This window comes from Chaetomium strumarium (genome assembly GCF_033439665.1).
Source record: "Chaetomium strumarium strain CBS 333.67 chromosome Unknown B0T15scaffold_8, whole genome shotgun sequence".
Taxonomy (NCBI): domain Eukaryota; kingdom Fungi; phylum Ascomycota; class Sordariomycetes; order Sordariales; family Chaetomiaceae; genus Chaetomium; species Chaetomium strumarium.
The window spans coordinates 953,648-978,820 of NW_026944436.1; the positions used below are offsets into that span (position 1 = coordinate 953,648).

At 58.6% G+C, this 25,173-nt stretch overlaps 7 protein-coding genes across 7 annotated transcripts; 2 read left to right on the top strand and 5 right to left on the bottom strand.

Moving 5' to 3' along the window:
• Positions 1-33: 33 nt before the first annotated feature.
• B0T15DRAFT_563508 (uncharacterized protein) lies at positions 34-2,607 on the top strand (the record flags this gene model as incomplete). Its single annotated transcript, XM_062870621.1, has 7 exons — positions 34-102; positions 169-222; positions 320-1,057; positions 1,153-1,481; positions 1,571-1,927; positions 2,106-2,237; positions 2,439-2,607. 7 exons carry the CDS (start codon positions 34-36, stop codon positions 2,605-2,607), a joined length of 1,848 nt encoding a protein of 615 aa, XP_062717624.1.
• Positions 2,321-3,524, top strand: B0T15DRAFT_544802 (uncharacterized protein). The gene is made up of 3 exons (XM_062870106.1): positions 2,321-2,637; positions 3,021-3,230; positions 3,421-3,524. The coding sequence occupies exons 1-3, from the start codon at positions 2,631-2,633 to the stop codon at positions 3,432-3,434; spliced, it is 231 nt and encodes a 76-aa protein (XP_062717625.1). The 5' UTR covers positions 2,321-2,630; the 3' UTR covers positions 3,435-3,524.
• A 379-nt stretch (positions 3,525-3,903) lies between these two features.
• B0T15DRAFT_404810 (Ctr copper transporter) lies at positions 3,904-4,528 on the bottom strand (the record flags this gene model as incomplete). The annotated part of the gene is made up of 3 exons (XM_062865268.1): positions 3,904-3,952; positions 4,011-4,103; positions 4,170-4,528. 3 exons carry the CDS (start codon positions 4,526-4,528, stop codon positions 3,904-3,906), a joined length of 501 nt encoding a protein of 166 aa, XP_062717626.1.
• A 1,181-nt stretch (positions 4,529-5,709) lies between these two features.
• Positions 5,710-11,380, bottom strand: B0T15DRAFT_404898 (Pyoverdine/dityrosine biosynthesis protein-domain-containing protein; the record flags this gene model as incomplete). The annotated part of the gene is made up of 8 exons (XM_062865273.1): positions 5,710-6,090; positions 6,220-6,508; positions 6,665-6,702; positions 6,814-8,005; positions 8,695-8,755; positions 9,782-10,274; positions 10,353-10,724; positions 10,796-11,380. The coding sequence occupies 8 exons, from the start codon at positions 11,378-11,380 to the stop codon at positions 5,710-5,712; spliced, it is 3,411 nt and encodes a 1,136-aa protein (XP_062717627.1).
• Positions 11,381-13,111: 1,731 nt separating this feature from the next.
• Positions 13,112-15,125, bottom strand: B0T15DRAFT_423769 (Metallo-dependent phosphatase-like protein; the record flags this gene model as incomplete). Its single annotated transcript, XM_062865595.1, has 2 exons — positions 13,757-15,125; positions 13,112-13,679 (listed from the first exon to the last, which is right to left on the bottom strand). Coding segments are annotated over exons 1-2 (1,674 nt in total), but the record flags the coding sequence as incomplete, so codon positions are not given.
• Positions 15,126-16,420: 1,295 nt separating this feature from the next.
• Positions 16,421-19,249, bottom strand: B0T15DRAFT_325158 (heme peroxidase). Its single transcript, XM_062864098.1, has 3 exons — positions 18,990-19,249; positions 16,768-18,836; positions 16,421-16,635 (listed from the first exon to the last, which is right to left on the bottom strand). The coding sequence occupies exons 2-3, from the start codon at positions 18,808-18,810 to the stop codon at positions 16,543-16,545; spliced, it is 2,136 nt and encodes a 711-aa protein (XP_062717629.1). The 5' UTR covers positions 18,811-18,836; positions 18,990-19,249; the 3' UTR covers positions 16,421-16,542.
• A 1,612-nt stretch (positions 19,250-20,861) lies between these two features.
• Positions 20,862-25,151, bottom strand: B0T15DRAFT_423774 (uncharacterized protein; the record flags this gene model as incomplete). The annotated part of the gene is made up of 6 exons (XM_062865597.1): positions 24,678-25,151; positions 23,678-24,598; positions 22,678-23,593; positions 22,485-22,593; positions 22,131-22,416; positions 20,862-22,059 (listed from the first exon to the last, which is right to left on the bottom strand). Coding segments are annotated over exons 1-6 (3,822 nt in total), but the record flags the coding sequence as incomplete, so codon positions are not given.
• Between the last annotated feature and the right edge of the window lie 22 nt (positions 25,152-25,173).

Genomic DNA, 25,173 nt, shown 5'->3' on the forward strand with positions numbered 1-25,173 from the left:
AACGCGATTCATCTTTCTTTGACTTGACCAGCTATGGAAAACCAGAGCCAAAGCCAACCTCGGCAAGCAGTCCCTCCTGCGCGGCGGCTTCTCCTGCCTGCCGTCCGTCCTCAGAGTCACTATGCGCAACCTCCTCCGTCATCCCACCCAGGCACCATATCTCGACAGCGGAAAGCTCACTCGACAGTTGCTTGCGAGACCTGCCGAAAGCGCAAAGTAAAGGTGAGGGATAACTGTTGAACAGGGCCGCAACTCCTTTTACACCTCAAACCTTAAGAGACACGCAGCCTTCTAACAGCCAGAAAAACCAAAACACCAGTGCAACGCGGCCCGGCCAACATGCAGCTACTGCGTCTCCGCCGGCGTCAACTGCATGTACGTGACGCGCTCGGCCAGCGAAACACACGCCCAGGCGCTCAAGCGGAAGCTGTCTGAGGTGCACGACCGGGAGACGACCTTCCGGCAGATCTTCGAGCACCTGCGCGACCGGCCCGAGACCGAGGTGGGCGAGATCGTGAAGCGCATCCGGAACGGCACCGAGCCCGAGCAGATCCTGCGCTACATCCGCGACGGCGACCTGCTGCTGCAGCTCGCCGTGGTGCCCGAGCGGCGCTACCGCTATGTCTTCCCCCTGGTCACGGAGATGCCGGCCTACCTCCTGCGCCCGGACAACCCGTACCTCGACACCTGGCTGCACGACCGGGACCTGCTCGCAAACAGCAGCGCGCCTACAGCCTTGCGAGGAGAAGAGGAGCTGGGCCTGTCCAAGTATAGACCGTCTTCTTGCCACCGGCAGCAGGATCAGGAGAGTCCCTATTTCATGCCGTACCACGTCGCCGAGATGGTCGAGCCGTTGCTGGATAGCGTCAAGCCGTCCGAGTGGACGACCGTGTCGGCGGACGACGTGCTGATGCGCAAGTTGCTCGCGTGCTTCTTCACGAACATCTACCAGCTGTGTCCGTCCTTCCAGAAGGACTACTTCCTGCAGGACATGATGTCTCTCCGGCAGAGCCACTGCTCCTCGCTGCTGGTCAATTCCGTGCTTGCCGCCGCCAGCGTACGTATTGTACAATAAATACTACCACCTCCGCCCAGTTGTGACCTGCTCTTTTGAGTCCCGACCAGCTGACCAGTTTTCCTTTATTATTACAGTTCGCATATCCCGACCTGCCGAACAAGTACGAGTACTGCAACCCGGCGAGCCTGCCCTACCAGTTCGTGGCGGAAGCCAGCAGGCTGTGGGACACCGAGATGGAGAACGACCGGGCCCGGCTGACCACGCTGCAAGCCTCCATCCCGCTTACGGTCGCGACACAGATCATCGGCAACACGATGGCTCGCTTCCCCACGGAGCGGCTGGCCCTGGATCTGGCCGAGCGGATCGGGCTGTTCAATAACCCTGTCGAGAATGGCACGAAACCGGAGACACGGATGAGCAGGGCGAAAGCATTCACCGGGTGGGCGCTGTTCAACTTTCAGTGGTTAGGGTTACCCCTTCCTAACGTAGTTTGAGTTTAAACGGTCAATCAAGGTTCCCGGTTTCTGACAGATGTATCCTATGCATTCACAGCCTAGTTGCCTTCGGCCAGTCCGAGCCGCCCCGACTGCGAGCGCCCCCGGACATCCCGTTGCCCGACCCGGACAGCGACCCGGACTGGTACGGCCAGATAACCCTGCGGTATCCGGCAGACCCGAAGTTGTACACGACACACTTCCCGCAACAGTTCTATGCGCAGTCCGGCATGTGCCGCGCCATGGCGGTGGCCTGCGTGTATAGACACCAGCTTAGCACGTATCTGAGCCCCTCCGTGCCTAGTCTGCCAGTTGTCTACGATTATTACCACAGCCATCTTAAGCTGTGGTATGATAGCCTTCTGGGGTCGCTCATGCCGTCCCGGATCGCGTTCCCGGCCCAGTTCATACTACAGTATGCTATTTTCTTTTCTCTGCCCCTCAGCCAGCCATACGTGCTTTAACAATCCCAAGTCCCAATGGCTAACGCGACTCTAATTCCCCTACCCTAGTTTGCATTACCAGAACATACTCATTAAGCTCTTCGAACCCTTCTGCTCCACCACCACCCCAACCATTCCCCCACCAACAAGCCACGACCAAACACCCATCGAAATCCGCGACGCCGCCGCCCGCCACCTCGAGACCCTCCTCCGACTATACTACCTCCGCCACGGCTTCGAGCACCTCGACATCTACTCGGGCTACTTCCTCACCCAGCAGGGGTTCATGACCCTGCAGAAGCTGAAGTCCCTCACCACCACCACCACCACCACCACCACCACCACCACTACCACTACCACTACTACTACTCCTACTCCTACTCCTACTCCTACTCCTACTACTACGGGCACTACTAACACCCCTCTGTCCTCCTCCTCCTCCTCCTCGCCGTCGTCGGAAATAGTAGAAGCAACCGTAGTAAGGGACCTCCGCTCCACCCTGCTCCTCGCGGCTAAGGGCCTGCACGACCAGGGGCGGTCGGCCTACATTCACAAGGCGGTGCTGCGCCGACTGAGTGCGGAGATGGCGCCGCGGGATAGGCGGGCGCTGGCTGAGTTGCTTGGGGGAGGGGATGATGATATTGGAGCTTGAGTAAGGTAGGGAGGGAAGGATTGATGGCTACTGATGTCAGTGTCAGTTAGCGGGGGTGGTGGGGGTGGCCGGTGGCCGGTGATTACTAGAAAAAGGGGGAGAGGGTAGAAGAAGGGGGGGAGAAAAGGTATTGGATGGAAGAGACGGGGGGGGGGGGGGGGGGGGGGGGGGGGGGGTACCATTAGCCGCGCCGTTACGCTAAGGGGCACAGCACAAAAGTGAGGGAAGCGGGATGAATAGGCATAGTAATTGCGTACTCGTAGAGTTGCCGACACGCCATCATGGAGAATATTGGATCCAATACCACGCGGGCACGGAGGGCATGCTACAATTGACGAATTTAACGAGAGCGGGATAAGGGGCAAGACCCGGTTGACGGGCGGCAGGCAAAAGCTGTATGATGCAGGACATACCTAGCTGGAACCGGGCTCACCGGCTGCGGTTTACACCAGCTTTCCGGCTCTGCAGTTGGACGTTGCTGGGTGGGCGTGGTGTCGATATCTCGCTGGCCCCCACGAGGGCAGGTCGTAGGAGAGGGAGAAGTTCACCCCCTTGGGCGAGCGCGGTTAGTTGGTTGTGTATCTGCAGTCCGCGTATGAGTGAGCCATGGCAACCGAGATCGGCTGTAATTAAGTACCTTATGTATTAGTATGTACATACATTCGTATGACGTGCAGACCATCCAAGACCCAATCCATCACGGCCTGCGTCCAACATACCTCCTGACGGAGCATCCGACCCGTCTGATACTGACAGTCTCTCATCCGACGCGCGGGACGCAGACACGCATCTCGTTCTGTTTGCAGCACGTACCGGGTTTTGTCTGAGCCGGAGCGGCCCCCGAACCCTCATTGGCCTGTCTCCGTTACATCGTCTTGACCAAGGCACACACGGTTAGGGCTGGAGGCGGCCTGACATATTAACCGGTGCGTGACATCGCGGCGCGGAAGGCTTGCCGCGGGCGGCGGGATGCACCCGGATATTAACCCCGCTCTATCAGCCGCTGCCGAGCCGCCACGACCACAGCGCATGTCATGGCGTATCCAGATGGAGACGTATAGTACCACAACTACAACAGGTGCCGGTTAGAAGGATTGGGACGCGATATCAGATCCATGGCCGCTGAGATCGGAACGCGATGAAACATACTGCTGCATTAGATGTAGACGAGGGTATTGGATACATTGCTCGATCCACGGCCACTCTTTCGTCACGACGTCCTCCAACTCGCATGCTCCCAGCCCGATCCTGCTACCTTGTCCAAGCGGAATTGGCCACGCCAAGCACTTGCTTGTCTCACCCACAGCACACGGTTGCCTCCTTCGCCGCGCTGGTTTGCTGTCCGCTGCGATGGCGTCAGACCTGAGCTGCCATTTGTCAAGGGCCCGGGCAGAAACACTCACCCGCCAAGGGGCTCCCAGTGGAAGACGAAGCTGCCGATGTAGGCGCCGATGAAGATGCAGATGATGAAGTAGCCATTGTAGTACATGGCGAGTCTGTGCCTTTCTAGTCAGCAAGCTGCCCCGTCACCGACTGTGACTGAACAACGAAGCAGAACGCACAGCATCACAAAGTAGGCCACGGCGAACTGCAGCATATGCAGCAGCGCCCGGATCGCCTGCTCAAGGATGGTCGGACGGTATCCCTTGTTGCTGCAGTCGGCGGCGGCGCACGTGGGCGCCGGGCCACCTTCGTTGGACATCCTCTTCGGTGAGTCGGCGGCGGCCACTTGGGATACCTGCGAGCTGAGGTACCTGTTGATGAGGAAGCGGTCATACTCCTTGACGGCGCGGCGCAGCAGCTCGAGCACGACGACCAGGAGCACGACGCCGATGCAGGAGCCGGCGAACACGCCGTGGGATGTGATCTTCCATGACGAGGCGATGAAGCACGAGTCGATCGTGTTCCAGTTCCAGAGCATCTGTCATGTGTGTGTCAGGCGGCAATGCCGATACCGTGGTGAGAGAGAGATGGACGAGATAGGTGGGATGTTGTTTACAGAGATCTTGCAACCACTTCCCCCCATGCCCCCCATGCTGCTCTTGGCTGTGGCAGTAGCCGCTGCGGCCCCCGCCGTCGAGGTCGCCATCGCACCGTGGTCCATGTGGTCCATGAATGATATGTGGATGCGATGGGGCAATTGGAGTTATGAACTCGTTAAGTATCAGCAAAATACTGGACGAGGCAACCTGGACTCGTTCGTCACTCGAGGGCCGAAGACAACCTGACAAACAAAAAGACGAAAGGAAGGACCGTGTTCCCAGCGGCTGCGGGCCGAGATTTAAAGGCAGGTGCACCGCGGAACAGCACCGGTGAGCCGCAGACGGCGGCGTGAAAGGCAGTTGCGAACCCTTAGTTACACATGGGCACCGCCCGATGGCTTTACCCCCACTGCAACTTGAAGTTCACACCTGCCGTGCCATGCGAATGCGCCGCGGGATCTCTTAGGTTGGCAGCTTGCATGTCGGGTCAGCCCACCGCCGAACCTCGTGTTGGTGGTCGTCCTACCGAACAGAGAAAGGCCAGTGGTGCCAGATGCGTGCATTTGAGCAAATTTGGCGACACACAGGGTCTGCCCAGTCAACCACCGCCAAACAATCTGCGGTTGGTGCCCGCCGACTCCTTCTTGTTTGGGATCCGGTTTGCGCACTCGAGAATTTGATAGTCTTGTCTAGCATTGCACAAAAGGCAGACTCGGGGAAGATAGCTGGATTGCACGTGGCAGTCTTCAATAAGCTGGGACGCAGTTCGAGATCGCACAAGGAAGGAAGGATCCGGAAGTCAATGCATTGCTAGCGGTTCTCGACAAACGACTCTCGATCTGCTGATAAGAAACACATGTTCCCATCCGAAAACATGAGGGACTTGGAAAGGCAGACAAACCCACTCGCAACTGCCTCGTTCCTTCTCGTTGTGATGACCATCCTCAGATGAGCAAAAAAAAAAAGAAAAACTAGCTCAAAACAACGCCGTTCCCCGCCCAAGGTCCAAGGATGACGCTCCACGAAGGAGCGCAACCAAAGTAACCTATATGGTAGCAACAAGGGAAGAAATATCCGAGGTAAGCCGCCATGTTCCATCCACATTGCACCTTTGAGCGCCTTACAAACCCCGAGGCCAAAACAGCGTCAACATCGCGCGTCGCAGCCATCCGATTCCAAGCCAGGTTGCCGGCCGAGACGACGACGACTCCGCCGCCGACATGGGGAGACCACCACCACCGCCGGCGGTATTCCACCGAACGACAGCCGTCAGGACCGTATCCGCCTGTTTCATCGAGCAGTTGGTCGCCTGACTCGGAATCTGCCCCGGAACAGGGTTGTACTTCTCCAAGTTCTCCTCTTCGACCGCCACTGTAACATTAATAATACTCGGAGCAGGTTTCGCCTCGGACACCGACTCCGTTGCGTCGACAACCACCGCCCCGTTCCTATTTCCCACCACCACCGCCGCCGCCGCCGTATGATGATCAACCACCCTGTTCTCCTCCTCCTCATCCTCTGCCTCTGCCTCCGCCTCCGAGTCCGCTCGACCCTCCCGAGATTTTAGATTTGGCGCGAAGAAGGAGAAGAAGGAGAAGAAGGAGAAGAAGAAGGCCCTCCCCTCCTCCACGCCTCTCAACCCGCCGCTCATCATGCCAATCTTCCCCCCATTAACATCATTATCATCATCATTATTATTATTATTCAGCAGCGCCGCCCGCGCAAACTTGGCCTTGGTCACGAGCACCACGTCGCTTCCGTCCAGCTGCACGACACAGTTGTGCCAGGGCGTCGGGATGTGCAGCAGGTCGGGCGAGGAGGAGGCGACGAGCTGCCGGTTTGGTAACAAGCTCTCGACGGCGCGGACGGTGGCTGGGTTGAAGAGCTGGATGCCGAATTTCGGGCCGGCGTTGTTGTGTCTGGTTCATGTCCCATTGTTAGCTTTGGGGGCGGATAACTTGAGTGTACAACATCGTTGGTTGGTCGGAGTGGAGGAGCGGTTGGAGGAGCGGGTGTGACATGAAGAGAAGGGAGGGAAGGAAAGAGAGGGATAGGGAGATTGAAAGGCAGCTTACGCGTGGATAGACAGGCGGACATGGTTAGGGAAGATCATCTCGACTAGGTTCGAGTAGGCCTGGTTCCGCTGTTGGATTAGAGCGTGGCTATCAGCTAACACACTCACACACATATCAGGGGGACGGCACTAGGACATGAGGATGCATACCAGGATCATCTCGAACGCCACCTTGGCCGACAGCTTCTTCCGCTGCGACCGGGTCATGCCCCGGGTATGCGGGTGGTGCTCCAGGTCCTCGAGCATAAACCGTGAGAAGCCGCGGTAGAGCGCCGTGACGGCCGCGTCCCTGGAGTCGATCTTGGCGCGGACGGCCGCCTTGCGCGGTGCGCAGCCCGCCATCAGGATGCGCCGGCACAGCTCGGCCTCCTCGGTCACCTCGGTGCGGACGTGGTGGTCGATGTCGGGGATGCCGAGTCGGCGCGCAAGGTCCGAGAGAGTGAGACCTCCCTCTTCTGGCTCGACGGTACTAGTACTAGTACTAGTACTAGTAGTGAGCTGGAACAGATCGACCAGCGACTTGAACCCAATACGGTCGGTGTTGCCCCGCCGCAGCCCAATGGCGCGGTCCATCGCCTTGAGCTTCCTGCCGTACGCATCCACAGTCGCGTCGTCGACTCCGATGCAGTCGCTGAAGACGTGGCCGTCGCTGATGATCCACAGCTTGGCGCCCGGCGGGTAGATACGCTCGATGGCCTCGACGAACCCGTGGAGGCGCTCCAGGGCCAGCTCCTCGCCCCGGTCGGGGTCCGGGCCGGTCACCTTGTCGCCGTTGGACGACTTACAGGGGAATGCCGGCAGGCAGAACTGGATGGCCGCGTCTTGTGTGGTGAAGTGTCGGACTCGCTCGGCGAAATATGCCCGGCCGCCGTGGGCCCATCTGTCATTTTTTCCTTCGTATCGGAGATATCGGTCGAAGAGGTCGACGATCTGCTCGGTGGTAGAGTCGCTCTGCGCCGTCGGCTTAGGGTGCGAGAGCACGCAGAGGTCGGCTTGGCTGAGGATGCGCTGGACAAAGAACTCCTCGAAGGGTTCATCTTGGGATTTCTTTGAGTCGGTGCTGACCATTACTGCAGTAGTTTTGTTGTGGACGGCATGGGGGCTCCGGTATATCTTGATACCCGTCTGTTGCATCGCTTGAGTGTCTCCGGACCGCAGCGACGTCCAGTTCTCCTCCACCCACTGCCTGCGTTCACCAGTGCAGTGCAGGAGCTGTCCACTCCCATTGTAGAGGAAGGAGCCCTGGAAGCGGTGATAGAAGGAGTGGCCTTCGTTGGAGAAATCCATGGCGCGAAACGGACGTTGACCTTGACCGGCCGGGTATTGAACGGTGATGAAGTGTCTTTATATGATGTGACCTTTCTGATCGACACACGAGCCGGATAAAGTCGCCTTTATAAAGGGGCAATTAATCTAGAGTGTGGTGTCAGATGATCGAATTCTAATGTGGTAAACAGACTGGAAGTCTCCTAATGCCGTCGATCCACCTTGAGAACACGGCGGCCTTCTATACCTCATTCCGTAACCACACTGTCGAAGGACGGGCACGACCTCAGCACTACTTGGGCAGCTCCTAACTCAGTCATTCTCACAGTCACAGCCACCCAGCCTCGCACGATGGAATTAGGAAACCCGGGGCTCGCACTGCTGCTCGGACTACAACGCACCGGCGAGGGCGGACGGCTACTGGAGAAACGCGCTTAGGCGCGCTGCCATCCTTCCGATTGCACGCTGTGAGATCGACAGTGTTAGTTGCTTTACTGCTTATCTGTCAGCCGACTGCGCCATGCTGGGACAGATATTGCTACACTGGGCGGTGTCCTAGTTACCATGGAAAATGGAGTGCTGAAGCTTGGTATGTACCCCAGGACCCAGGTTGGGAGCTGGGTTAAGAGTACCTTACTTTTACGGCCATTACCAAACAGTCATCCCCGAGGAGCTCGTGGGAGAACAGTAGATAACTTGGTAGGCTTCATCCCTGCCCTAGCTGATCACCATTGAGCACAGCAGCAGATGTTTGCGGGATGCAACGCTATTCTTGGAGTGGAAGTGCGGCTCCGAGAGCATGCCGCGTCTTTGTGCCGGCTCGGCGCTGCTTTGGCGAGCCCACCCGGATCCCGGGCGCCGGTTCCACGGTTGGGTGGCTGTGGGGGGTCGGGGCCACGGTCACGGTACTACTACTGCCGCCCCCCCCCCCCCCCCAAAAAAAAAGCATCGGCAGTGGTATGGCGTGGCCAACCGAGAACTGCACCCAGAGGACTGGTGGGCGGAGGTGATGACGGTGATACGGGGGATTGGCTTGCTGCAGATAGCCGGAAACACCAAAACCGCAGCCTCTGGGTTGTGATGCCTTTTGTTTGTATGCGTCGAGGCTTACTCTACCTCGTCGAGCCGACATGCGCAGATGCACCAAGAAGCGTGGCAGGCAGGCTCGGCATGAGAATGAACAATGAGCAAAGAGGATACACAACAGCTACACATGGAAGGCTCAGTCACAGGTCAAGTATGGATTGACGAAGACATTCATCGAATCAACAATCTCTGGGAACTGGATCACTCACCAATGACGGGTTCACTTGGAACTGTTGAGGAGGATCTCAAGTTCCCCCAACGCCCACTGCCAGCTCCGGTCATGGCCTTCCTCGGATTGAGCGCCATATAAAGAACAAGATTTGTCCTAGCCCGGCCTCAACGTTGCCATCAGACAGTTCCACCAGGCTGACCACCACAGCATCAATGGGGTCCGTTACGGATTGCTCTTCATCCTGAACACGGGGAGCACCAAGCTGTACTACAAGACGCGTCATTCGACGGTTCAACCTTAGGATATCAAGTGGTTGGGTACCTGATGCTTCCCTCGGTGTAAGCCGGCCATCTATTAATGTCTTGTCTAAGCCTCAACCCCCCTAGACCAGTAACTATCCATCATCCCCCAAGCACAACAACGTTACACCTTCACCTACGACGAACCCTTCTTCTCTGCTCTTAAACACAAGCCTCAATCCCCGGGGATAGAGCGGGCCAGCCTAAAGCACATGACACAAAACCTCATTAGCAACCAAGGACAACATAACAACAGCAATAACAAGCTGACGTAGACCGTATCACATAGTAGTACATACCGGTGTCATCCTCTCAATCCACGTCGGATCCAAGCCCCACGTAAACCCTCTCACCAGCGCCACCAGTGTAATCCTCACCTGCAGCATTGCGAACCTCTCGCCGAGACACGCACGCCGCCCACCATGAAAAGTGATAAACTCGGCCCTGGCCCGGCGCAGGCGGTATTCTTTCCGGATGGCACCCAGCGAGTCGCCCCAGCGGGCTGGGTTGAACTCCTCGGCGTCTGGCCCCCACACGGCCGGGTCCCGGTTGGTCGAGTAGCAGTTGTAGCCCAGGTAGGTTCCCCGTGGTATGACAAGGTCGCCGAGCAGGGCATGTGAGGACGCTTTGCGGTTGATGAGCTGCCCGATGGGGGGGAAGAGGCGCAGGGATTCGTAGATTACAGAGGTTAAGAAGGGCATGGTATCCAGGTCCGTAGCAGTGGTGGTGGTCGTTGGGTCATCTCTGCTCCGCTGCTGGATCTCGGCGAAGAGCTCTGCCTGGGTGTCCTGTGCGAGTTCAGTTTCAATCAGTCAGTCAGCCCACCATGTCAGATTCCATGGGTATAGTTTGGCTGTCCGACGTACCGGGTGCTTGGCCAGGAGATACAGTGTGGAAAGCATACACAGCTGCGGGTTCTCCTGGCCGGCCACAAACGTGATGGTGAGGTTGTCCAGGAACTGCTGGTCGTTCCATTGCCCGCTTTCTCGAGCTCTCAGCATCCTCCTGCCTAGCCCATCAAAACCGGTGGCGGAGGTGGACAGCGGGTTGTGCCTCAGGCTCTCTACCAAGGCACGTCGCAGTTCATTCTTGAACTTGCGGACCATCTGACGAGCCCTTGCGCGGCCGGGGAGCGGGAGGCGGTCCAGGATGGGGAAGTTCATGAAGATAGGCTTGAAGATCTCGCGCTTGACGGCGCTCTGGAGGACGTTGAGGGGCACATTGGCAGAGCTCAGAATCTGCCATGGTCAGCTGCGCAGTTCCGACTGGGATCGTGCTATCAATCTTAGTATTTCCTGGAACAACGCACATCAAGGTCCATCTGCAGCAGCACCTCAGAGCAGTTGGCCATCGAGTACCGCTGCAGAACCTCCTGCACCGGAATGCCCCCCTTGCCAGCTTGCAACTGCACATCCCGCAGAATTTCGCAGAGCCGGCTTGCATTGCTGGTGATTTTCTCCGCGTCAAAGCTACCCTGCAGACCCGGTCTGACCACAGACCGGTAATTCCGCCACACCTCCCCGTGGCTCGAGATGATGTTGTCCCCGAGGAACTCGGCGAGCACGCTGTGCGGGATCTTCTTCTGGTTGCCGCTCTTCTGATAGCGCTCCTCGTCCTTGAAGATCTCGGCCAGGTAGGACGGCCTGTGCACCAGGATGTTCCACTGGGCGCCGAAGAAGAGCTTGACGGCGCCGTGCTTCCGGAGCGGCTGCTCGATGTGCCGGCGGAAAATGTCGGATTGGTCCACGTCTTGGACGAAGGGGATGAGGGCCACCCAGAACGGCACCGCGGGGATGTTGGTTGGGTATTTTGGCGGGAGGAGGAAGATGAAGTAGACGAAGGAGAGGAGGATCATGGACCCGACAAGGGCCAACCCTGCGATAAAGAGAAGCATCTTGCCAATTTGCCTTTTAGCAGCTTTGTGATGTCTGTGTCTGATGGTGACCGGCCGACATTGCACTTGAAAGACTAGAACTTAATGCCGGCCACATGGTATGGCCAAGCTGTATAGGCTTGCTTATATCTTACCAATTCGTAGCTGTGCAGGCGTGTGCGATACACCGCTTCAAGCTCAAACAATGGATGGATCAGACCGATGGGATCCGACCGATGCCAGGGTGTGTGCAGGTTGTGGTAGTCGTGGGGGTGTGTGCAGCAGCCGACCAAAACAGCGGCGTAAATCCACTGGGCATCGGGCTGCACCTTCCCAGGACCCAGCAACATATCTGCATGCCCCTGTGCGCCAAGGCGGATGCAGTCCGTCCAAATGATAAACGGCCGCCGTGGGGACGAGTCATGGGTTGTCGAAATGCAAGCCGACTGTGGGTGCAGTCTGTGTTGTGCTACACACGGTGCCGGGGGTCCCGGGTCATCGAGGACCAGCTTGTTACAGTAAGGTCAGGATTTCGACCTCGCGGAAGGTGAATATAATCCTCTCCCGAAATAACGTCTAAGGGAATGGATTCGAGTACTCCTTGGCCACAGTATGTAGCTCAACAGAAGGACATTAGACAGCTAACTCCGAAAAGGAGAAAGGAAAACGTAGACAAACGTATCCAGAGCCGTACGCCAACGCCATTCCATCATGCCAGCATGATTTTAATCCCACATCCCAGTTCCCTGCCGGTTGTAAAGCTTTGGGAACTGCTTCACCTGCCACCGCTCTGGGAACTCCTGCCGCTATTGCTGCCAGTCCCAGTCCCTTGGCGACTTCGGCTTCACTCAGGGCTGGGGCTTCGGTCGAGTCTCAAGACAAAGCGAACAGCTGCTTCATCCTGCGGTTCTCGGCTCATAGCTTCCTGGAGAAACGCAATCATTTTGCCCAAGCGGGTTTCTTCAGCCACTTGTCGTACCGCAAGGATGTATCGCTGATCCGTACAGACAAAGCGGAGGTCGATAAAGTTGCTGACTTTGATCCTGGTGCCGTCTTCGGACTGCTTCGTCGACCCTTCACGTAGAGAGAAGCAAAAACTGAATTCCGTATGTCTACTAATACTCACTACGTTACTGGTCTAACCTCTGTTTCCACAGCATCGAGGGCAACTGCGTGATCATCGGGGCACGCATTCCGACTCTTTACCCGCTCCTCAAACAAATCTTCGGAGCTACGGTGCTCGGCAGCGCACCGAAGACTGCGGAGCAGCGCGCCCTCGTCACCAATCGGAGCTGCCCGAAGAGAACCAGCGAAATCGGAGACCCCTAAACTTATCAGGGCTGGATCCGGTGGGCGGAGTGATGGGCTCGGGGACGTACCTGATCTCAAGTGGGCTCCTCGCCCGTACCAACACCGCCGAGGAGTGGGCCGGGGAGACCGTTGCGGAGCTGGTGCGGGAGCAGGGCCATCTAGACAGTCCAAGGTCGGTGTTATAATGTTGATGCTAGTCCCTTTAGTTGTTTGTTGCAAAGCTCTCGGGGGACGCCGACGGGATACTAGGACGGCGGATGCTCTGCCAGTTGGCGCTGTCATATAAGGCCAACGCTACTACTACTAGGTAGGAGGCAAGACTTTATTACTACTAGTAGTATTAGTGAATATGCATGGTATTGCTGCTGCCGAGTCTACACATAACAATTAGTACTAGTACCGTCAAACAGGAGGAACCCGTGCCGCAGCAGCCCTCCGCATCTTGGCCCTCCTAGCGGCCGCCTTGCACCGACTAACCACCTTCAAGCGCCCACCGAGCGCAACATCCACCGGCGAGGTAGCCGCGACATGAGCGGTAACCACCTCGTCCAGGGTATCCAGGACCACCAAGTTATCAAACTTCACACTAAAGAAGTTATCACCCCCATTCGCCACAAAGTCGAGCGTGACCACCTTGTACTGCGCCGCTCGATCCAGCGGCTTGCCCCCGATGGTGACGGCGACCAGCACATCACTGCTGCCGCCGTTCGCGGGACCGGGGCCGTACTCGATGACGATACCGCGGCTGACCTGCAGGAAGGAGGTGACGGGCTTGTCGTTGTCGACGTTGACTTTGGCGATGATGCCCTCGAGCGTCTTCCACAGCTGGTCGCCGGACACGGTGATCTCGACGATGGCGTTGCCGAAGGGGAACGCCGTCAGCACCTCGCCGCGCGTGATGGGCCCTGCGTCGATGGTCGCGCGGATGCCGCCCGCGTTGATGAGCGCGAAGTCTGGGCCGGTGGTGGAGCCCGGGGTGGTGGCGTTGAGGCGGTAGGTGAGCATGGCGCTGTGACGTATTATTATTTAGCAACTCATGATCTGATGAGAAAAGGAGAGCGGGATTTGCTGTTGATGATAACTCACTCCGTAACAAAGTCGCCCAGCAAACACTCCCCCTTCTGGCACCCGCTCTGGTCCAGCACGACCTTGCTCTCGCCCACCACCTCCTTAGAAAACTCCTCAAACGGCACGCGCCACTCGTCGATCTGGGCCTGCAGCTCCCCGTCCTGCGCCGTGGCGTTGGTCAGGTGGATGGGCGCGCCGTGGTAGGCCAGCACCTTGCCCTCGGCGTCATACGTCACGTCGATGTAGCCCAGGTACTCGCCCCAGCGGTAGGCCGTGACGATGAACACCTCGTCGCCGGCCCGGTTCTCGACGATGGTCGGATAGGGCCCCGCGGCGCCCGGGAAGTCGCCCAGCGGCGTGTGGCTGTGCCCGCCCATGATCAGGTGCAGGCCCGTGGTCTCGCGCGCCAGCCGCTGGTCCTCGTCGTAGCCGATGTGCGTGATGGCCGCCAGGCGCGTGATGTTGGTGGTGGCGCGGATGAAGTCGACCGTGTTTTGTACGGCTGCGACGGGATCCGAGAAGAGCGTGCCCTGGCCCGGCGACGAGATGCCCGGCGTCGTCTCGGTCGTGACGCCGATCACGGCCAGGTCGTACTGCGGGAAGACGTGGAAGGGCTTGATGGTGGCGTTGAGCACCGGGTGGTCCGAGACGATGTTGGCGCTGACGACGGGGAAGGTCAGGTTGGCGAGGAACTCGCCCAGGTGGTCGTCGCCCCGGTCGAACTCGTGGTTGCCCAGCGTCATGGCGTCGAAGCCCATCTGGTTGAGCGTCTCGGCGATCTTCCACCCGCCATAGAACGAGAAGAACATGGTGCCCTGGAACTCATCGCCCACGTTGAGCAGCAGCGAGTCCGCGTGCGACGGCCGCGTCTCCTTCAGCACCGTCTTGACGCGCGCGTACCCGCCGAAGCATCCGCGCTCCGGCCGCGTGCAGTCCGTGCCCGACGACGAGAACTCGTCCAGGTGCGCGTGCACGTCGTTGATGTGGTAGAATGAGATGTTGTAGTGGCCCGCCTCGTCGACGAAGCGCTTGGATAGCTTCCGGCTGACCAGATGGTCTTCGCCGGCAGCCTGCGCCGTGCCGAGGAGGCAGGCAAACACACCCGTTGCGAGAGATGCCTTCATTGTTGTGGCAGGCGGTTGGCTACCTTCCTCGCCGAGATCACTGTAAAGACTGGAAGTGGGCGGAACGCCGGAGGTGAAGTCGCGCTCAAAACTTCAAGCTCGACTGGATTCTGCAGTGTAACCGCGGGGAGCTGTCCATTTGCATTTGTACCATGCACACAGTTCGTTGACCGACCTCCCTGACTTCATTTTCATCCTTTCCAGGTTAGGTGGCAGGTGCGCATCCTATCAGCTTGCTCCCCGCGAGGCCGTGTCAATGAACGGCAGCGGCGTTGCAACACAAGCTCCGGCCACCTTCCATTTTCGGGACCATCTCTGGGCGCCAAGGCCATCGCCAAGCGTTGCCTATCGCAGCGTGCCAAGCTCTTGGTGATCGCCACACGATCGACACACGTGGGATACTGATAACAGTTCCCCTTTTACCTCTCCGCGGTTGCGGCTCAGCGGGTCGGCGCGATGGAATTTCACGAGAATGTAGGCATGTACGGTATAATACTGTAGATACATCGCCGCCAACTTGAAAACAGTAACTATAACATTTAGCTTGGTACCGTGTCAGGCGAGTGACATTATGCATATGCTTACTGACCACAATGAGTGAGAGAACAGCTGAAGAGTCAGGAGACCTCGAGTCACGACTCCGCAATGGTTCCCAGCTCTGGTGGTTATTAGCGAAGCTCTCTTGGAATCTGCGACTAGCCGTCCACTGCATGTGCGACTCCATGCCTCCCTAGGCGGTGGAGGATGAAGAGCAGAAAGCGAAGCCGGACTCCTGGAGGCTATCCGGACGGAATTCGACTACAAGATCACATGGGATAACAAACCGCATAGTTGAGCTCGACCAAGACTTTGAAGTCGCCTTGACGTTGACGTCCTCGCGGTTAGATTACTTAGGCATAGACGAAGAGCGTCAAGCGTCTGACCATCCTCGCCGCGATCTTCCTCCCGCTCAGACTTTCTTCTAGCCTTCTAAGTATAGGCTCGAGACTTAGCGAGCTGGGGGTCATGTTTCCATGATTATTTCGCGATGAGCTTGTCCATTGTATCTCTAATGGTCCTGATGTACCTGTACTAGAATGTACGTCTGGGACCGATCTGCTAGCCAGGCAACCTCTCTTCTAGAGATAGTCCTTTAATTGCTCCTAGATAGTGTAAAGCCCTTCTTCAAGTCAATGCTCGGCCCGGGAAGATCGAGGAAACTGTCGTCTTACTGTTTCGGCTAAGGGGTTGTGGCCTCCTTCTGGGTCGGGGTTGTCCAAGAGATGTCTTTAGGTATGAAGGTACTTGGCTCCGCCACAGCAAAGTTCGCAGACTGTCTCATTATCGTCGGGCTTTCTGTATTATCTCGCTGGCACTACTATATCTGGCAGGTACGGGTGCTGAATCGGCGGATTAAGCAAAGGGGAAGGAGGCAGTCACCAGCGGCATCACCTTAGCAGTACTAGTAGTTGTCTGCTTATAATAAGCCGGAGTGAGTAACTAACTCAAAACATTGTAGATTCCAGCCGAAACAAAACAAAATATTTCCCGAGAGAGGAGCTGGCTCCTTTCTTAGTCACATCCCAGGAAGGGAAGGCTTTTGAAGATACAGTAATCCCCAGCAGACATTCGTCAAGGCATATAGACTTCAGAATCAGTTACATTCACTACCTGGTAGTATTTCCCCTCAGCTAACCCGCCCTACAACTTCGGCACCGCCGAACCCCCCTGACTCAACTCAAACCGATCGAGCATCATGACCTTATCCCACGCCTTAACAAAGTCCCTCACGAACTTCTCCTGCCCATCCGCCTGGGCATACACCTCGGCAACCGCCCTCAGCTCGGCATGGCTACCAAACACCAGATCGGCCCTGGTCCCCTTCCACTTGGTCTGCCCCGTCTTGCGATCATGTCCCTCAAACACCTCCTTGCTCTCATCCACTGCCTTCCAGGCCGTGCCCATGTCCAGCAGATTCACAAAGAAATCATTCGTCAGCTTCCCCTTCTTGTCCGTAAACACACCCAGGTCGCTGCCATCCCAGTTGGCGCCCAGCACGCGCAGGCCGGCCACGAGCACAGCCATCTCGGGGACGGTGAGAGTCAGCAGGTGCGCGCGGTCGACGAGGAACTGCTCCGTCGACACGCGCCTCGTGCCTCGGCCATAGTTGCGGAAGCCGTCGGCGTAGGGCTCCAGGTGGCCGAAGGAGTGGACGTCGGTCTGCTCCTGGGACGCGTCGGTGCGGCCCGGGGTGAAGGGCACAGACACGCCCGGCGCGGCGGCTTCTAGTGCGGCCACGCCGCCGAGCACGATCAGGTCTGCCAGGGAGACCTTCTTGCCGCCCGCGGCGGAGGTGTTGAACTTGGCTTGCACGCCCTCGAGCGCCTTCAGGACCTCGGCGAGCTGGGCTGGGTTGTTGACCTTCCAGTCCTTCTGCGGGGCCAGGCGGATGCGGGCGCCGTTGGCGCCGCCGCGCTTGTCGCTGCCGCGGAAGGTGGAGGCGGACGCCCAGGCCGTGGAGATCAGCTTGTGCGGGGCGACGCCCGTGGCGAGGATGTCCTTCTTGAGGGCGGCGATGTCGTTGGCGTCGACGAGCGGGTGGTCGACGGGCGGGACGTAGTCTTCCCAGAGCAGGATCTCGGACGGGATCTCCGGGCCGAGCCAGCGCGAGCGCGGGCCCATGTCGCGGTGCAGCAGCTTGAACCAGGCGCGCGCAAAGGCGTCGGCGAACTGGTCCGGGTGCTCGAGGAAGCGGCGCGAGATCTTCTCGTACGCCGGGTCGAAGCGCAGGGCCAGGTCGGTGGTCAGCATGCGCGGCTTGTGCTTGACGGTGGCGTCGAACGGGTCCGGCACGAAGGCGTCGGCGTCCTTGGCCACCCACTGGTTGGCACCCGCGGGGCTCTTGGTCAGCTCCCACTCGAACTTGAACAGGTACTCGAAGAACTGGTTGCTCCACCGCGTCGGCGTCTTGGTCCAGATGACCTCGAGCCCGCTGGTGATGGTGTGCGGGCCCTTGCCGGAGCCGTACTTGTTGTCCCAGCCGAGGCCCATCTGCTCCAGCGACGCCGCCTCGGGCTCCTTGCCGACGTTGTCCGAGGGCCCCGCGCCGTGCGTCTTGCCGAAGGTGTGCCCGCCCGCGATCAGCGCCACCGTCTCCTCGTCGTCCATGGCCATGCGCCCGAAGGTGGTGCGGATGTCGCGGGCGGCGGCCACGGGGTCCGGGATGCCGTCGGGCCCCTCCGGGTTGACATAGATCAAGCCCATGTGCGCGGCGGCCAGCGGCGACTCGAGGTCGCGCGTGTGGATGTCCTTGTGGTCCATCTTGGACTCGTCGGCCGGCTCGACGCTGTGGCCGGGCACCCCTTCGTGGCCCTGCGAGTAGCGCACGTCGTTGCCGAGCCAGGTGGTCTCGCCGCCCCAGTAGGCGCTCTCGTCGGCCTCCCACGTGTCCGGGCGGCCGCCGGCAAAGCCAAAGGTCTGGAAGCCCATCGACTCGAGCGCCACGTTGCCCGTCAGCAGCAGCAGGTCGGCCCACGAGATCTTGTCGCCGTACTTCTGCTTGATGGGCCACAGCAGGCGGCGCGCCTTGTCGAGGCTGACGTTGTCGGGCCAGCTGTTGAGCGGGGCGAAGCGCTGCTGGCCCTGGCCGCCGCCGCCGCGGCCGTCGGACACGCGGTACGTGCCCGCGCTGTGCCAGGCCATGCGGATGAACAGGCCGCCGTAGTGGCCAAAGTCGGCCGGCCACCACTCCTGCGAGTCCGTCATCAGCGCCTGCAGGTCTTTCTTCAGGGCTTGGTAGTCGAGCGTCTTGAAGGCCGCCGCGTAGTCGAAGTCCTTGAGCGGGCTCGACGCCGGCTGGTGCTGCCGCAGGATGTTGAGCTGCAGTCGGTTCGGCCACCAGTCGTTGTTGCGCGTGCCGCCGCCGGCGACGTTGGCATGCCGGAGCGGGCACTCAGTCGGGGCACCCATGCTGTTGGTGTTGGCTCAGGGTTGTTCTGTGAATTTTGTTGTTGTTGTGTAAGTCGGCCACCCAATTTTATGTGCGCTTGGATGACAGACACAAAAGGGTCTGAGACGCTGAGGAGGGGAAGCAAAAGTTCAAGAAAGGGAAGGAGCGGGAACGCCACAAAGGGGTGGGAGAGACGGACCCTTTAAACCTGACGTGGTACTGCTTAGTGATGGTCTGCGTGTCCGGAGGGGTCCGATCGGCCCTTCGGAGTCTAAGGTATCCCCTTCCCTTCCCGCCACTTCCCGCCAGTAGAGAATCGGCACGGAGCTCTACTGTGGTAGACTGGCAGTGGTGGGTGAGGGTGTGCTGGCAAAGGTAGGTAGGTACCTTTCTGTAACACATACCCCGCTCCCGGACAAGCAATGCCGTGTCGTGTCAGGCCAACCCCGCATCCCCGACCATGAGGGGCAGTTCATCAAGACAATCCATTTCCATCTGATTCGCTTCCCGCGTTCTGCAATTTCTGTGGTAACACGCGTTTGATGATGGCGCCCTCCTGCGGACCGCCCTCAAAACGGCCATGCAGATGCCGACATCAGTCGATTTCGCTTGCCTACCTGACGTTTTCTTTCCTGCGTAATAAGTGAGCGAGGACTGAAGTCCTGGCTAGATGTAAGCTAGTACTGTGGCAGGTCACAGTTGAGGGGGTCCGTCTCGACACGGTTACAGCCGGGCGGGACTCGCGTCAGGAATCACGGGACGCCGCTGCACGAATCAGTAATATGCAGACCTTGATTGGCCATGCGTCGCCATGCTCGACTTTTCGGACATTCGACCGCCTTCGAACGCCATGCTCGCGAAGTCTTGCACCTTCGCCCAAAGTCCTCCCGCTAACACACTCATGAACAAAGAGGGGAAGGTCGAATCGACGACCCTCCGGCATGTCGACCCGAACCGGTAAGTCGCCTTCGGTGAGTGGGGCCGACAGTGGCGACAGCTGGCGAGCACCTTGATGGCCACTCGTGGCGGGTGGAGCAGCAGCGACCTTCTTCGAAAATTCGAAATCTCTTCCACGCTAACATATGACGCGCGGTGGACATTTTCCAGGTTCGGTCGTCGGCCAAACCCCGGACTCTACACGTTGACACGTGGCCACGTGTATGACGACTGCTCAAGAGTCAGATGCCCGCCACCACGGACATCACAGGATGTAGCCAGTCCGAGACCGGCTTGGTGGAACGGGACGCGCAAGAGGCCAAGAGCCAAGCATTTCGCTGTGGCGGCTCTTCCTTGGTGAGCAAGTTTTCTGACTCCCTATCGAAGATGTTAACTCGAATGTTCGATCGGTGTTGCAACGGAGACCGTCGGAATCACGCCTCTTGCTTACTAGTCAACTTTGAGGATTCGGTACTGGTGCTGAGTGCCGTCCGTCTCTACCGATATCAAGCAATGACTCAGTTATTCTGAAGAATCCACCATATAATGGCAAGCGAAAGTTCAGAGCTCATGAACAGTTCCACTTCGAGAGTTCGAGGTCGACACTTGCCCGCTTATCAAAAGTCGGTGGCCTGGAGCACGTCCAACACCCCAATTCCCACTTCACGTAGTGGTTGTACTCAGCTCCGCGGTGCAGAAACCGTACTGTTCTTTGTCTCCATCTAGAGGACTGTTTGGGATGCCCTTAACAACCTCCTCGTTCTTAGATACCAATACCCCCTCCAAGTCATCTCAGACGTAAGGCGCTTTCCGCATCGACAGGGCAAGGCAGTCATCTCAGACTGTCACGCTGGCTTTCTGTGCATTTGTTTGATCCCGATGCTGCTGAGCTTGTTCCTTATAAGCCAGGGAACGTTTCGTCGAGACTGCATGAACAAGTTTACTTCAATACAATCAATCAGCGAAGGCCCAATATGGAACGTCTGACAGCTAGTAGGGCTTTTACGCCACTAGTAGCTCACATTCAAGTTGCAACAAGCATTCTGGTCGTCTTTTTATGTACTACCCAGTACTATAAAACCCGTTGATCCCCCTAGATTCAATCCGCCTTTCCCTTCCCCCTAACCCTCCTCCCCTTCGCATTCCCGCCTCTCGACGACGACAAGTCCAGCGTGGAATCACTCCCAGCCCCTTCCTCCCCGGGCCCAAGCCGGAAACTGAAATCCACCACGCCCACCAACCCGCTCACACTCCTGACCAACCCCTCCAGATCGTCACACACGAGCGTGGTGCAGACCTGGAGAACGGCAAACTCGGCGTAGCCCGGCTGCTCGATGTTGCGCGGGTCTAGTATGTTGGCCACGGCGTCCCGGCGGATCCCGACCCTATTACTACTCCTAGTAGTACCTTTCCTTCCCTCCCCGTGATGATGCTGGGAGTGGGAAGGATAAGGATGATGGGAGTAGTAGTGATCCTCCAGTCCCGTGCGGGAGTTGACCATCTTGATCGGCGGCAAGTCGACCGCGGCCGATGACGCATCGTCTGGGATCTGTTGCTGCTGCGACATGCGCATCAGCCTGCGGGTCAGCTCGTAGGGCCGCGGGAGGGGCAGCCAGGGCGGCAGGCGCTGGCCCGAGAGAAGGGAGTTGGATAACAAAGTGAGCGTGGACACGATGGTGTGGTGCGTCGGCTTGAGCACCTCGAGGACCTCGGCCAGCGCGCTGAGCCACTCGCGGTTGGCCGTTGATACCGAGGGGTTGCGCGAGGGGTTGCGGGACGGGTTGCGGGAGGTTGGAAACCCGCCGTAATGCTGTCCGTAATAGTATTTCCGGGATTGGTGGGATCTTCCGTCGTCACTTTCTCCTCCATCCCGGTCCCGGTCGCGGTCCCGGAGGCTGATACGGGTCGGGTGCATCAGCGTGTGCTCGGTCAGGGTCAGGTAGGCCATGATGCGGGTGCTGCGCATGATGATCTGGTCGTAGGCGTCGCGCGGGAACTTCCCGCCGATGGTGGGCTCCCACCTCTGCCACTCCGAGTGCTGCGACATGGACGGGATGAGCGTCATGACCTTGCCGAAGATCTTGCGCCCGACCTTGAACAGGTGGTGCGCCGGCGTGCCGGGCATGTTGACGTCGCCCGCCGTGCCGTGCACGTTGGACCGCAGCGTCGAGTGGATGACGCCGAAGTAGTTGGCCAGCAGGTAGAGCGTCGCCGACAGGTCGCGCCGCAGCCATGTCCGGTCCGTCAGGGGGGAGGGGAATATCGTCCAGAAGAAGGCCACAAGACTCCCGCCTGCCACGCAGGCAAGGCGATATGGAGCGAGCAGGTATGTCCTGTGCGATAAATCATGTTAGCTTAGAAAGTTGATAGGATCTGGATAGGGAAACGTTGGCGGCTGACGTACGGGTAGAATGGCTGCCCATTCGCTTCGGCAACCTGTACTCCAATGGCGCGCACCTGGATCTCGTAGCCAATGATCAGGCACTGGGTCACGATGGTGATCATGACCCCCGGGATGAAGCGCGGGAACTTGAGGAAGAAGTAGTAGCAGATGAGGATGAACAGCCAGAGGAACACGATGACACCGGGCGTCCGTCCATCCACGATATACCACTCGATGAGCGATAGGCACATGGCCACGACGGTGCCGGCGACTCGCAGTAGAAAGCCGAAGAAGGATTGGCCGGATGCTATTGAACCACGTTAACTATCGGTATTATTTGACGCTTGAGAAGAGACTGAGGAGCGAAGTCCTTACTCATGGTTAATCCAAACGAGACAATAATCATAGCCCAAAAGAGCCTCTGCTCCATGAAGAACACCTGAGTTGGCTCTAAAAAAGCCACAATGCCAATCGACATGGTTGCCTTGCATTTACGAAAATCAGTATACGAATGACTAGTACTACTAGTAGTACGAAAAGGGGTCCCAGTAAAAATAAGAGGACTTACACAAGCAGCTCTAAACCCAAACACCGACTCCACAGACGCAAAGAACCTAGACACCTTCCTCAGCCCATTCCCAAAACGCTGCCACGGCGTAGCAGGCGGCAGATGCTCCGGGTCGCTCTTACGATTATACCCATCCCCGAAATACACAATATTCGCACTGGCGCCCATGCCCATGGCGCCCGAGGTCTGCTCCTCGGACGACTCGCCGCTGCGGAAGACGGACCAGAACCACTTGCGCAGGCGGCGGAACGAGGGCACGATCAGGCGCTGGCGGGCCATGGTGCCGTCGGCGACCTTCTCGTCGGCAAAGTCGACCAGGTCGCGCACCGCCGTGCCGGCCTCGTGCATCAGCTTCTCCAAGTACAGCACGATGTACAGCTGCACCTGCTCGCGCTCGCTCGGGAACGAGGCAGAGTCCTCCTCCGCGTTGTTGTTGTTGTTGTTGTTGTTGTTGTTGTTGCTTTCGTCGTCGTCGTGGAGGCGGATGCCCTTCCCGCAGAGCCAGGTTCGGAGCAGCTCGCCTTTCCGCGACTGGAAGGCGTGCAGTTTTTCGTCTAGGACCTGCGCAAAGCCCGCGGCGCCGGGTTGGACTTCGTCTGCTGCTGCCTCGATGTCGGGGTCGGCGGATGATGCTCGTCTCGCGGCCTTTCTGTCTTTTTTCTCTTTCTTCTTGGGGAGCAGTTCCAGGACGGTTCCCGCATGCTCCAGCCCCTGATCAATCGCCACGGACAGGATCTCGAAGGGCTCGTGCACCTGCTTCATGACCTCGTTCAGACTCTTCTGCGTGACAGCCTCGGCCACTCCGTCCTCCTCCTCCTCCTCCTCCTCCACCTCCTCCTCTTCGTCACCGGCAACATCCGCGCGGGGGTGTTCGGAGAAGCGCTTCAAGATGTCGATGATGGTGACCATGCCCTGCCTGCCGTTCGGTTCCGAAAGTCAGCCATGTTTAACTCGGCAGGAACCAAGGTGCAGAATTTAGTAATAAAGAATCCAAACCTACACTGGGATGTATACATTGCGAAACAGCTTAAGCAGCTCGCTCAGGTCTTTGGCGTCCAACTTACCCCAGGCAATGTCACGTTTGGCAAACGGCAAGTCAGTACTCAGCTTCCCAGCCAGTTCCCTCATACCCGCAGCGGCCGCCTCCAAAGCCCTCGCCGCCTCCGCCTCCTTCGTGAGCCCGCTGCCCTCTAAGGAGGAGGAGTCCTTATTACTAGTCCTAGTAGTAGTAGTGGCCTCCGGCTTGGCCAGGAACGTCTCGGTGTGGGTGGCGGCGCGCAGGATGCTGTCGGACTCGAGGCTGAGCAGGTAGTCCTTCTGCAGGGCGACAATCTTCCTCAGCAGCCCGATGGCGCCCGCGAATTCCTTGAACAGCACCAGCCGGCTGCTGACGGGGAAGACGACCAGGTTCACGGCCAGGGCGAGCGCCAGGCCCAGCAGCATGGCGGCGAGCAGTTTCTCGATGAAGGCGCGCGCGGCCGCGGTGGTGGTCATGAAAGGCCCGTACGTCGACGCCACGTTGACGATGATGCTGTACACGATGATGGGCAGGTTGAAGGCCGGCCGCTTGGCGCGCACCACGTTGCCGAGGTAGATGTTGGCGAACAGCCAGACGCCCAGCACGGCCGACTGGCTCGAGTTGTAGCGGTAGGCCGTGCTGGTGCTGGTGCCGGTGGTGGTGCTGGTGCTGGCGGTGTGGAGACGCGCCTGCACGGCGGACCAGAGCGCCAGCATCGACACGGCCGACCCGAAACACACGGCCAGCAGGTTGAGCAGCAGGTTCATGAAGAACTTGCCCCGCGGCATGATGGCCATGGCAAGCACGCTGATGACGGGGATCAGGTAGCCGATCGTGGTGAAGTAGGACGATACTGCGGTCGATTGGTACATGGCGATGCCTATCGTCGGCGGGATGGAGCCCCTTGGAGATCGAGTCGACGTGGTTAGCACTTGCAAGCGGAAGGCCGCTGAGTGTGTGTGAATAGCTGCATTCTCCTTACTTGAACATGGCGGTCAGGGTTGGCTTATCAAGACCCAACTTCCCAACCGTAGAGGCCAGAGAATTCCATGTCGTCCGTGTGCTCTTGCCCGACGCATCGCCATCCTCGTGTGCCCTGCTTCCGTTGCTGCCCTCCATAGCCGTGGTTCCGGACTCTTGAGAATCCGTGTGCCCATTGTGCTTGGGGCGAGTAGTCGTCGCGGTATCGAGCCGGCGCCCGGCTCCGGACGTCGGATGATGCGGGATCGCCGGCGACGGCTCGGCTATGGAGCCGGCAGAAAGTCCCGAAGTCGGCAGAGGCCGGCTCGGGTCCGTGACCTTACTCAGCGCCTCAAGCAGACCAGCAACAAACGAAGAAGAAGAAGTCTCGCGAGTAAGGGGGTGACGTGACATGGGGGGCTAACCATCCAAAGCTATGGTGTTTTGTGACAAGAACAAGCCCATTGCACAGCAACGCATTCATCAAGAAAACCACGCGAAATCATGCGGTCGTGGAT